The sequence below is a fragment of the Pinus tabuliformis genome, chromosome 3_1 (assembly GCF_031772625.1).
Source record: "Pinus tabuliformis cultivar Carrire ecotype Pingquan chromosome 3_1, CPIR1, whole genome shotgun sequence".
Classification (NCBI taxonomy): Eukaryota; Viridiplantae; Streptophyta; class Pinopsida; order Pinales; family Pinaceae; genus Pinus; species Pinus tabuliformis.
Window position 1 is genome coordinate 687,691,089 of NC_142301.1, and position 13,912 is coordinate 687,705,000.

At 34.9% G+C, this 13,912-nt stretch overlaps 1 protein-coding gene and 1 pseudogene across 1 annotated transcript; one reads left to right on the top strand and one right to left on the bottom strand.

Moving 5' to 3' along the window:
• The first annotated feature begins 1,444 nt into the window (after nucleotides 1-1,444).
• On the top strand, nucleotides 1,445-2,308 carry LOC149188990 (galactinol synthase 2-like). The gene is made up of 3 exons (XM_089413138.1): nucleotides 1,445-1,684; nucleotides 1,779-1,913; nucleotides 2,034-2,308. Exons 1-3 carry the CDS (start codon nucleotides 1,466-1,468, stop codon nucleotides 2,286-2,288), a joined length of 609 nt encoding a protein of 202 aa, XP_089269264.1. The 5' UTR covers nucleotides 1,445-1,465; the 3' UTR covers nucleotides 2,289-2,308.
• A 10,254-nt stretch (nucleotides 2,309-12,562) lies between these two features.
• On the bottom strand, nucleotides 12,563-13,664 carry LOC149188991 (galactinol synthase 2 pseudogene; annotated as a pseudogene).
• Between the last annotated feature and the right edge of the window lie 248 nt (nucleotides 13,665-13,912).

Sequence of the window (13,912 nt, forward strand, 5' to 3'; positions counted from 1 at the left end):
AAGGGGATGTGACACTTCTTTATATTGACACACATCAATATTTAAAATTTTCACTAATCATAGCAAGTGTCTTCCCATTTCCCTAATAGAAAAATTAAAGTCTGAATTTAAGAAGAAATGCATATATAATGAAAAAAAACACTAATAAATGAGACCTTACCTTAGGAAAACATGTTTTCATATACAATAATGTTTGAAAAATAGATACTTCAAAATATCTTCTATGTTCAATTTATGACCATACTTGGATGTGGGAAAAAGTTTTTTCCATGAGTATAATAGATAAAAAAAAAAGAGGGACCTGAACATATGATGCCAATCTTGCAAACAGTTATATATAGAGAGAGTGAATCTCAAAGTGAGTGAAGGACTTTTGGCTTTATTATATAACACATTCGTTTTGCATTGAATATTGAATTAATTCACCATTGACCAAAAATCAAACAACTATCTTATAAATAGACATTGTAAACTAAATATAATTTATTTTTATTTTTAATTCTATTTATTTGAGTTTTGATTGGTTTAGGAGTTCAAGTTTTATTTTGCAATCATTTTTCAGCTACCGAATGTTGTTTGCAGCTATGTGTTGAGTGAATACAATGTACAAATATAATGTACGATCTTCCCTCACATCAAATCAAATAAAAAAGGTAATATCTTGGTTAAGCCGCAAGTTTCAGCCCTTTTTATAGTTTTCCATCGAAACTTCTAAATCACAATTCCACTAGAGGCTCAATCCAAAGGTCTATGCATGATTTTCCACATTGAAGCATACTTTTGGAGAATATTTGGTTGGGGTGCGTGCTTGTTATCACTTATGCAACATAAAGGGTATTCGTATTTTAGGTTGATAAAGATGGTTGTCATTATTACAATGGACATGTTTATAGGGCAAGGGCTAACCAGCCATATATTGAGTCATAAATGCCTTTGCCATCTATGTATGTGGTGCATGTCAGTGGGATGACATACATAACTCCGGCGGGCGACCTCGCGTTTCCGGTGACATATGCTGGACCCACCAACGAGGGCCGGCCCGCCCCGTCTCGTTTTTGACTTCGGCGGCCAGGGCGACCTCGCGTGGAGTATGCGGAGGAGTAGTCGGAGAATGTGTTCCAGGCCGCGTGGGGATGAGCATTGACGCAGATAATTAATTACGTACATTTCTCCGCAGTCCGTCGTTTTACTTGCTGCTCCCAACACCAATCATGAAGCCGCGCGATTCACCGATTTGAATTTGAATTGATTTATCGCGCCAATTTCATTTTCATTTGCAGTGAATATCCGAGGATTGAATCGTGGAGTTTGGGTTGTTTTGTTACAGTGTTGTGGAATCGAGTTTGTTTGAGGTTAAGGAATGGGATGCAATGGACAAAACCTTTATGGGGCACCAGGGCTCTTCTTCCTCAATCACTTTGGATGGGTATGCAAGGTAATTCCCCATGGATATTTCTACGCGGTTATGGATTGCTTCTGCGAGAAGACATGGAGCCACACTCCGCAGTACAAGATCGGATACTGCCAGCAGTGTCCAGAGAAGGTGTCATGGCCCGTGGAATTAGGGCAACGGCCCTCTCCATACTTCAACGTTGGAATGTTTGTTTTTGAGCCGAGTCAGCTGACATTCGACTGCCTTTTGGAAACTCTGATGGCTACTGTGCCAACGCCCTTCGCAGAACAGGTCTGGATCTGTTCTCATTTCAGTGAGGATCATGCACATTTTTGTTTGGTTTACCAGATCTAATTTTGACTAAATTGTGGTATATGTTTTGTAGGATTTCTTGAATATGTATTTTGAGAAGATATACAAGCCCATTCCTCTGGTGTACAATCTGGTTCTAGCCATGATGTGGCGGCATCCCGAGAACGTGGACTTGGACACTGTCAAAGTTGTTCACTACTGTGCTGCTGTAAGCTTTCTTTTCACTGCAAATTTGGGTTCGATAGAAACAATATGATTTATATATGAAAGACGAGATAGGTGTTCTGAGCGTACAGGGTTATATTAATGGATGAATGTGGATGTGCAGGGATCGAAGCCGTGGAGGTACAGTGGGGAGGAGGAAAATATGGAGAGGGAAGATATAAAGACGCTGGTGCAGAAATGGTGGGACATATACAATGACCCCTCGTTGGATCACTCGGGATCATGCGACATAATTCCAGATCCAATTTCAGAGTTGGATGGAAAATCAAATGATCTGCAACGAGTGGCTGCTAATTCATTCTTTGCTGCTGCGACGGCAACAAATCCCAACTTAATGCCTGCACCGCCTGCAGCTTAAGAGATTTCAAATTTGCAGAAGTCGCCTGTAGCATAAGATATTTATGGATGTATATTTTAATCCACCGGCATAGACGGGGACAATTTGTATATCATACAGAAGATCATACTGTATGTCCTCAAAGATGAGGATATTGCTGTTGCGCTTACAGTTATTGGTTGTAAATTAATCGAATTTATTTAATATTTGTAAATATACAAATTGACAAATAAGTGTGGAGCTTTTGAGATTGAGAGTTTAAAGTGTGCGAGAGGGTGCCGAGTATGCGTGAGGAAGATTTTGAAGAGTATATTAAGAACCCAAAAATGTTTAGTTGTGTGAAATCCAATTTATTCAAGAGCTTTGTGTGTAGTTTGGTTGAAGCCCACATTGGCAAGGAATCTACAGATATTTTTTCAGGTTTTTTCCTGAGAAGGCCTTAGCACTTCCACTGTGCAATCCACCTTCTAGTCTGTCCCATACATTGTCGCTTAACTTATAAGAAAGTAGTCGACAATGTCTACAAAATCATTTGAATTTTTATATGAGAAGGAATAAATTTACGTGAGAGGTAATCCTTTTGATCAAGATATTTATGTGGATTTGTAATATTATTTAGTATTCTTATTATTAAAACGACGGGGCCAATCTGTTATAACAAGTGATAAAATTTGAGATTTTTTTTTTAATTGTATATTTAAAATGCAAATAAAATAGTCCAATTTCATTCTTGTCAATTCAATTAGGAAATATTTTGAAATTTATAATTGAGTTACCCTCAAGTCAAAGTTAGTAAAGTCGGACTTAAAGGGAAGCCAATAATTAAACCTGTTGATTTTGAAAGTTCTGTTAATTTTGTAAGCCTCTCCATGAATTGTTTTTTATTTTTAAATTAGTGGTTTGTTTGGTACATTTCACTGTTTTAAATTAGTGGTTTGTTTGGTACATTTCACTATTTTAAAATTTTATTTGAGGTATAAAAAGCTAACAATTAGTTGTTTTTTATTTTATTTTAAAATAAGTGGCTTATATATATATATATATATATATATATATATATATATATATATATATATATTTTGGGAAATAAAAAACTAACCATCATATTTAATTTAATTTTTAATTATGTTTTGTGGAGATGATAAAGTGGATTCATAGTAAATTATAAAATTATTTTATGTAAATGATATTATTTTAATTATAAAAATAAAATTAATAAAAATTATTACTATTATTATTTAATAGTTTGTTTTATTTTTTATTTTTAAATTGTAGATAAACATTTGTATTTATTTTATTTTAATTTTTCAAAAATTTTAAATAATAATTGATTAATTTTGTATTAGTAAATAGTTTTAGTAAAAATGAACTATACGTTTATAAGTGATGTTATAAGGAATTTTTAATTATAAGTTACTTTATAAGGAAATTTTAATTAAAATTTAAATATCTAATTTAAATTTAATCTAATAAATGTAATTGATCAAGAGGACTCTTTTAAGTGATGTGATTGAGAGGATTGGAAGGTTCAATATTGATGCAACCCCATAGCGATCACTGAAGAAACCTAGACCATCTCAAAAAGGTCCCCCAAAATGGCTCACCAAAACACTTGAAAGTATTCATTTTGATGAGGTCGAAAAGAGAGGAACCATATTAGGTATTTAAATTTTAATTAGAAATTAGTTATCATATTATATATTGATTGAACATGCTTAGATTTTATTAGCATTTTTTGATGAGTAAGGTTTCATTATGTTAAATATATATTGGCTTCATTGGCTTGTTATATTTGGCTTGATTCTCATAGATATCATAGTTACGTTTGAAGAGCTACGTGATAATTCCAGTGCATCAATGAATTTATATTTTTGCATAGCCATAGATTTCAGTATCATTTTTTATTTTTTATTATTATATGCGAGCTGTTGTTTGAAAATTAGCCTAATTGATAAAAGTAATCAAGGCAGTGAGAGTGCCATTCACCAATTTTCTAAGAGAAGAAGGCCCCAACCTCTTGAAAATTGTCTTTTTACCTTAAACCTTTCAAACACCATAGTTCTTTGCTTTCATTTACTTCTCTTCTAGAATAGAATGATGATTCAAGTACATGCTAGTTAAAGAGATGAGTAGAAGACTATGAGCAACCACTCATCTTCACTCTCATAGATGAGGAAGGTTGTAGTGCATTCTCATCCCTATAACTAGTATTGGCTCTATATTAACTAAGTTGAGTAAAAGATTGTCAGAATGTCCACTTGCCTCCACCAAGAAGGAAGGCCCTAGTGCATTAGTTATCCTTTTTGATTGAAAACCCCTTTGATCATTTTCCCATCATTTGAGTGAAAACTTGGAATTTTTGAGATGATTGCATAGAGAAGTTGGATTTGTGTGAGAGATCATAGTATATGCCTAGTTTGAAGTATTCTTAAATCAAGTAAGAGTGATTTCATTACAAGCTTGTGTGAATATGTTAAGAGTTTTGTTTCATGATTCTTGAATTGAGTTGTTAGTTTTGATTTAGAAGTGACAAATAATCTAACTTAACTCATATTACATACTTTAGTGTGCTTCAAAGTTTACAAACACTAAATTGATATAAAATCATGTCGACTCACAAACACCCCTTCAAATTTGGGGGGGGGGGGGGGGGGGGGGGGGAATGTTATACACCTAATCCTTTGGGATTGGTTAGATAACTTGTAAATATGTAAATAAAAGGAAATATGAGTAGTTATAAAAGGAATCGACCTTGGAAGATGAAATAAAGGGTCACTCTTCTATGTTATATAAGTCTATTTTCATCAATGCAATATCAATATGATTCACGACTCATATTCCTTGGCTCGACAAATTGAAACACGAAAAACCATATAATTCTTCTCTTGAATCAGAAATCGTTGATCTTAGATGAGTCATTAGTGATTTGGCTAAGCAAAGGCAGAATGATGTTCATTCCATGGCTCCACCCTCATCTTCTATATTGGATTATTTAATTATGTCAATTTAAGCTTGTCAAATCATTGACATAATAGCCCCAATAAATATGCTAGAGTCTAAATGATATTCATGGTAGAAAACACAAGTTTTTTGGCCTTATTAATCAACTTTTGTTATAAATTTTAAAGTCTTAAATTTTCTCCCTTGTAACAGGTGCACAATGGCAAAACCTCCCCTCCCGCTTTGCTGATGTGTTAATGCGTCAAATTTAAAGCATCGACATGAAAAACATCTAGCAGACGATCAGTTGGTTGGTCACCTCATAGGTGTGGCTAGATATGCAATCTAAGTTATGGAAGAATGTTAAGTATCGATTTGGTACACTATTGAACGAATTAAGTTTATGTCAGATGGTGGAAGCATAGATCTGATGAATGCCAATATGATGGAACCCAATAATTATTTGAACACAGTGATTCATTTCTTATGGGAAGAAAAAATTATGAGAATTCCTGGCTATGGGTTTGATGGAACACTAAAACATCATACCCATAGCTATGGGTTTAATGCTTTGCATGCAGAGCATTAAATGGGGATGCTACATTATGCTTGGAGGTGGTTATGCTTTGGATGCTACATTTTACTATATAACCCCTTTTATACCCCCAAACATATACACCCATCGATGCCCTATATCACTCCCCAATACCTATAGACCCCTTAATTCTCTACATCACCCTCCAATATCTATACACCCCTCGATACCCTACATCAACCTCTAATATCTATACACCCCTTGATACCCTACATCACCCCCCAATACCATTATGTTGACTTTATTTTTCGCAATTTTAAATGTCCCTTTAATAAGGTATTGCTCCACAATATGAATCGCTCCAAGTAAAAATACCCCTTATTTTTACTAGAGATGCTCTTTTATTCTGCCAATACCAATAACCACCCCGCCTCCTCTCCCCCCCCAACACCCCCCAAACCCAATACCCTACACCCCCTTCCCAATACTTACAATTCATTGACTTTATTTTCACAATTTTAAATGCTCCTTTATGGATGAATGTAATAAGATATTGATCCACAGAGGGAAGCCCTCTTAGAAGGCGAGTGATCAAAGTCCTTAAAAAGATCCATTTTCGTATTTAAATAAGATGTAATAGTTTCATGATGCATTTTTGTTCCACTAATGGAGCAATAGCTACAACCCCCTTGAGGAGGAAAGTCCTCTATATATATCTTCAACTTTATCACTCAAGAAAGAAGTGGATTCCCCAATAATTTACCTCATTTTGACTAAAGCTAATATCTAAATTCAATTCATTTAGACAAAATTATCTCTTTGATTTTGATTTGGTTTCTTTTTTTCCTAATAAAAAATTATCTAAAACATAGCATCAAGCAAATTATAAATATCCTAAAAAATATCATTTGTTACACTTAAATGTTATGTTCTCATAATCCAAAGAATATCTTTAAAAAAAAAAAAACATATAACTATATTTTATACCAATTACGATTATCTCCAACTTTACATATATTTTCACATAAAAAACAATACCGTTGTTATATTAAATTTAATTAATTTAAGAAAAAAAATGAAGTCCTCACCGCATATTCCTAATTGATTGTAAAAAAATATCAAACTCGCACAATCATTTGTTATACTCTATAATGAATTTCCAAATTCCCATCTTGCCAAATTTTGTGGCACTGTCCTTCTCAGTCAGAATCTATTTTGAAGTTGCTAAATTGATTTATAGAAGCAATATGGACTGACCATGCAATGATGTCCTGTCAAAGGTACATTGAAGAATTAAGAGCAATAGAAGATAGTCTCATCCTTATCATTGATGAAGCTTCTGAGGGTTATCTCACGGAGAATACAAAGGATAGACTTGTTCAGCTGGAATCTAGAAAAAAATAAAATTTGTATGAACAAGAAGCTACTTGGAGACTTAAGAGTAGTATTGTTTGGCTTATGGCAAGAGATGACAATACAAAAAAAATTCATAATGTTGCAAAAGGCAAGAAATCTACAAATACTATATGGGAACTGCATGACCTAGAAGGTAATAGAGCCTCTTTGTTTGAAGATCTTGCAAATATGGGAAAGTCTCATTTTGAATCCTTGTTTAAATAACCTCGATAAGCAATGATAACAGAAGTTGTGTGATTGCCTTCTTTTTTCCTAGTTTTTCAAATAATGTAAAGAATGCGCCTATAATGGAGGAAATGACATCTGAAGAATTAAAAGAGGTGTTCTCAATTTTTCAAAAGGACAAGAGTCTTGGTCTTGACAAGTGGTGAGTGAAAATTTTCATTGCTTTTTATGAACTAATTGGAGATGATATTCTTTGTGTTGTGGAAAAATTATGAACTACAGGGTTGGTTCTATATTCATTTAATAGTACTTTTATCGCTTAAATTCCAAAAGTAGACAACCCTACTACTTTTGACGAGTTTCAACACATATCTCTATGTGATTGTGTATATAAGGTCATTGCCCATCATTTAAAGCCAATCTTATCTAAAGCGATATCAAAAGAGTAGTTTAGCTTCCTTGAAGGGTGTCAGATCCATGAAGCTATTGGAGTAGCCGAGGAAGGACTACATAGTCTAAAATTAAGGAATATCAAAGGTGCAATTCTAAAGATTTACCTTTCAAAAGTATATGATCGAGTAAGTTGGATCTATATTTGTCTCTTACTTACACATCTGGGGTTTAGTATTCCAATTGTAAACTGGATTATGAGCTACATAACCTTTATTTCCTTCATTGTTCTGATAAATTGATCAACCCATGATCAACCTCACCTTTCTTTCATGCTCAAAGAGGTCTTTCGGCAAGTTTGATGTCAATTATCACCTCTTCTATTTTTATTGGTCACTAAAGGATTAATTCAAATTCTTGGGAGGCTAAAAGAAGTGGTTCTTTGAAAGGATTATTGTTGGCATTGTGATGCATGCGTTGTACTTGATGGCAACCCTCTCATAGACGAACATCCCACTTATATATGCCAAAGAAGCAGTTATCGGGAGGAATCGGGCCTATATAACCCTTGGATGCATGGTTTAACTCTATCGGGAGTTGTTCGGGCGATCAAATCCCATATATGCATTCATTAATACTATCGGGAGGTGTTTGGGCACTTAAAACCCATATATATATATATATATATATATATATATATATATATATATATATATATATATATGTATATATATATATATATATATGTATATGTATATATATATATGTATATATATATATATATATATATATGTATATATATATATATATATGTATATGTATATGTATGTATGTATTACATAATAATCAATAGCATGTATGCATTGGACCTGACGGCATATCGCTTTTGGTTTATAATAATATTGCATCCGCAGTATATCGCAATGCATAAAGGGTTGCCCACCCCAATCCTCCGATTGCGATAAGAGGTGGCAGACCCGATGGAAGCATTAAAGGCAGCATATATTAACATCGCATTCGTGGTAATCCATTGCGATAACATATGGACCCGATGGCATTTCAAATGTGGTTTATAATAATATCGCATTCGCAGAATGTCGCAATGTATATAGGGTCGTCCACCCCAATCCTCCGATTGCGATAAGAGGTGGCGGACCCGATGGAAGCTTTAAAGGGATTTTATAATAACATCGCATCCGCGGTGATCGCACAGTTTATAAAAGCCTTCCACTTCAAATTTCCGATAGCGATGAAAACAACGGACCCGATATATATATAAAGGCTGGTTAATGGGCATGTCGCATCCGATCCATCGGATCGGACATCGGGAATAGGCCATGATATGGGCATGCGCTGGTAGCGATGAGAAGCAGACCCGATATAGTATTATTATGGGTTCATTCAGTTTAAAGTCTGCCTTTTTTTGTTTGGACCGTTTTCATCGTTTTCCCGCTTAAGCCTTTTTCTTAAGAGATCGGTCAAAACAGTTGCGCCACAGGATTTCGGATCCTCTGGTTTCGACTCATGGTTTTATCAAAATCATGACTATATAAGAAGAAAAGAGATCCTTTGGCAACGCATTGATTATGAATTGAAGATCTTAAGGGAGAATTGATTGGCATTCTTGTGATCGGTTAAGGAGCAATTACTGATCAAGGAGAATGCGCGTAGAACAGAGCAAAGGATCGCAGGCTTGAAGTTCAGACATTTCTTCGAGAGAAATCGCATTGCTTCAGGTGTATTGCAGTTCAGGTTCTGGGTGCGCATATTGGGTTTGTCTTGTGCCTAGCCTCCGGGTGCACTGTTATATGTATATCTTCTGCATTGTGTTCTGATTTCGGCATAAACAACCTCTGTTTTAATGGGTGACCAGATCGAGCATTTATTTATATTTTGATATAGTGCTTGGGTTGGCGCTTGGGTGATTTTGAAAGATATGTTGTATAAAGAAAATATATATTGATCTAATGCCTGGGTAATTCTGAAGATTTGTTTATACTTGATGACCATTTGATCTTCTTGGATCCAGTCTGAAAATTAATGAAACGTGGTCCTTGAACGAAGTAGGGGGTTGTAGCTCCTTCCAGGAGAGACTGGAAAACGAGAGAGGGTTGTAGCCCTCTGCAGGTTGCAGCCTGCGTACTGGTAAAGGACTGCACCAGTAAAAATTCATTGTAAAAGAAATTCTATTTGAAAGAAGACAGAGACATATTGCAGCAGGTGGTTTTCACCCACATTGGGTTTCCACCTTATATCAGGTGTTCCGTTGTGTGACAATCTGTTTTTAACTGTTCTTGTTCATCATTTTATGGTACTGACATACAAGTTAATTATCAATTTTGGAAGAATAATTTAAAGCATAAATCTGGATAATTTATTGAAAAGAAATTAATAATACTGATTCAACCCCCTCCCCCCTCTCAGTATTATTTCCAACAATTATGTGTATTTTTTGGGCTTCTCACTTCAAATTTACTATTTGTAGATAACATTCTCATCTTTTGTGATGTTACAAGAAGATATTCTACAACCATCAAATATGCACTTGCTCTTTTGAAGTTGTTAAAGGTATTAAGATTAACATAACAAAATCTACTTTATCTATTTGTGGGTTGAATGTTGAAGATATGGATTTTTATCAAGGTATGTTTCCCTTTGTCACAGATGAGATTGTTGTGGGATTGAAATATTTTGGATTTAAGTTAAAACCTAACTCATATAAATTTGCAGAAGGATTTTGGTTAATAGAAAAAATTGAAAAAAGGCTTAAAAATTGGAGCTTAAGATGGCTTTCTAGAGCTGGAAGACTTTTTCTTATTAAATCAGTCCTTGAGGCAATATTAGTTTCTTGGATGTGGCTTTCCTGGATTCCAAAAGGCATATTAAACAAGATAAAAAAAACGTTGTAATCTTTTATGGTCAGGTTTATCAGATCAATCTATTCTTCCATGGGTAATCCAGATAATAATAGTTACTCCTAAAGATTTTGGAGGTTAGGGTTTAAAGGACTTACATTTTTTTTCAAAAGCTTTAGCAACTAAAGTTGGTTGGAAATTACTAAAAACTCACTCTCATTGGACCAAAGTGGTGTATATCTAATATATACACCCTATGCAGTGAGAGGACTAGATTTGCTTACCCAATAAATTGAAAAGCAATGTTTTTATCATTTGGAAAGTTGCTCTCTCGTAATTTTTATTGATTGATTCAAGCCTAGCTTGGAAAGTGGGTGATGGATCACATTTAAAGGTTGATCAATCCTTGGATTGGAATTCATATTGATCACAGACTTCTTGAACATTTGATTGAATATCTACATGGTAATGACCTCGCTTACTTGAGTCAAATTGTAGATCTAGCACAAACAAATCTATGGAATCGAGGTTGGGTTTTGAAAGATCATTTAGGCATACCCATGCATCTTCATCATTTCTAGATTAGATACATTGGCAGTTTACCTGCAACACATCTCATATTAGCTCAAGAGGAGGATGAGTTGGTTTGGTCCCATGATTCCTAAGGGGTTTATACGCTAAAATTTGGATATGCTTTTCTTATATCTAATAGATTGTAGGATGTTCATGAGGACTGGTGGGAACTTTTATGGAAAATTAAAGTTCCCAACTTGGGAGAATTTAACAAGGAGATGTTTTCAAGGCCCAAACAAATGTGTCCTATGCAAAGTTGATGATTCAAGAATCTCTCAATCATTTATTCTTACTGTGTCCTTATTTTAAAGGTGTTTGGAAATATGTTATGAAAAAGTTCATATTTGCAGGTATTTGGTTAGGTGAAGAGTTAATGGAGGTATGTATTCAGTGGACTCATTGAGGGAGAACAAATTGTATCAAGTATTGCCTCTTTTAATAGTTTGGGGAGTTTGGCTTGCAAGAAATAGAGCTATCTTTGAAGATGACATCTTTCCCATTGAAGTTTTTGCGACACAAATTTTAGTTGTTTATGACCTTCTCTTGAAGGACCAAAGAGATAATAACAATAGAATCCTAAATCCAACAGTCGTTGATAGATCTCATCCTTGGGAATTCTTTGATGGGACTTCGCAAGGAGACACTTTTGGATGTGGGGGAGGATTTGTATTACATATTTTGGAAACTCATTTATTTTCTCTAAAAATGGGTTTGGGAGCAAGTTCCAACAAACTATGCACAACTCTTATCCTCAAAATTGTTGTTTATGTTTACAATTGAGAATAGAGTAGATAGTCTTTCTAAAAAAAATTATGATTGGATTTTGGGACCTCATAGATCAAAAAACAACAACAAAATGATCAGCTCTATCAATTTTATCATAAACCATTCATTAATAAAATTGATTAAATATAACAATTTTCTTTAAGTTCACATACTTCAACAACATTTTGTAAGACTTTTTTAGTATATCTCCATTTATTCATACTTATCTCATATAACAATTACACGTACCAACATTGTTTTGATATTTATATTTAGTTTTATTATAGTTATTTTGGAAAACGATGACTATATAACCCCTCTTTCTAGAATCCTAATAAATCATCATATTTAAATGCATATATATATATATATATATAAATAAAATTACACCTTTTTCCTACCCAAAAAAACTATATAACATTGCTGATGACTAATGATGAAAGATACCAGTGAAGTTTGGCTTTTACTAGCCATCAGGGTTTACTAAATTTTATAATAATTCATAATTACGTCACATTGCATGCGTGTAAATATTTTCATATCGATGCAGAATTAAATGAAAATTAAATATTTTTTGAATTACAGAAAACGAAAGAGTAACCATGTACGTCCAGTCATACAAATGTCAATCTGTATATTTACAAATATTAAATAAATTCGATTAATTTACAACCAATAACTGTAAGCGCAACAGCAATATCCTCATCTTTGAGGACATACAGTATGATCTTCTGTATGATATACAAATTGTCCCCGTCTATGCCGGTGGATTAAAATATACATATATAAATATCTTATGCTACAGGCGACTTCTGCAAATTTGAAATCTCTTAAGCTGCAGGCGGTGCAGGCATTAAGTTGGGATTTGTTGCCGTCGCAGCAGCAAATAATGAATTAGCAGCCACTCGTTGCAGATCATTTGATTTTCCATCCAACTCTGAAATTGGATCTGGAATTATGTCGCATGATCCCGAGTGATCCAACGAGGGGTCATTGTATATGTCCCACCATTTCTGCACCAGCGTCTTTATATCTTCCCTCTCCATATTTTCCTCCTCCCCACTGTACCTCCACGGCTTCGATCCCTGCACATCCACATTCATCCATTAATATAACCCTGTACGCTCAGAACACCTATCTCGTCTTTCATATATAAATCATATTGTTTCTATTGAACCCAAATTTGCAGTGAAAAGAAAGCTTACAGCAGCACAGTAGTGAACAACTTTGACAGTGTCCAAGTCCACGTTCTCGGGATGCCGCCACATCATGGCTAGAACCAGATTGTACACCAGAGGAATGGGCTTGTATATCTTCTCAAAATACATATTCAAGAAATCCTACAAAACATATACCACAATTTAGTCAAAATTAGATCTGGTAAACCAAACAAAAATGTGCATGATCCTCACTGAAATGAGAACAGATCCAGACCTGTTCTGCGAAGGGCGTTGGCACAGTAGCCATCAGATTTTCCAAAAGGCAGTCGAATGTCAGCTGACTCGGCTCAAAAACAAACATTCCAGCGTTGAAGTATGGAGAGGGCCGTTGCCCTAATTCCACGGGCCATGACACCTTCTCTGGACACTGCTGGCAGTATCCGATCTTGTACTGCGGAGTGTGGCTCCATGTCTTCTCACAGAAGCAATCCATAACCGCGTAGAAATATCCATGGGGAATTACCCTGCATACCCATCCAAAGTGATTGAGGAAGAAGAGCCCTGGTGCCCCATAAAGGTTTTGTCCATTGCATCCCATTCCTTAACCTCAAACAAACTCGATTCCACAACACTGTAACAAAACAACCCAAACTCCACGATTCAATCCTCGGATATTGACTGCAAATGAAAATGAAATTGGCGCGATAAATCAATTCAAATTCAAATCGGTGAATCGCGCGGCTTCATGATTGGTGTTGGGAGCAGCGAGTAAAACGACGGACTGCGGAGAAATGTACGTAATTAATTATCTGCGTCAATGCTCATCCCCACGCGGCCTGAAACACA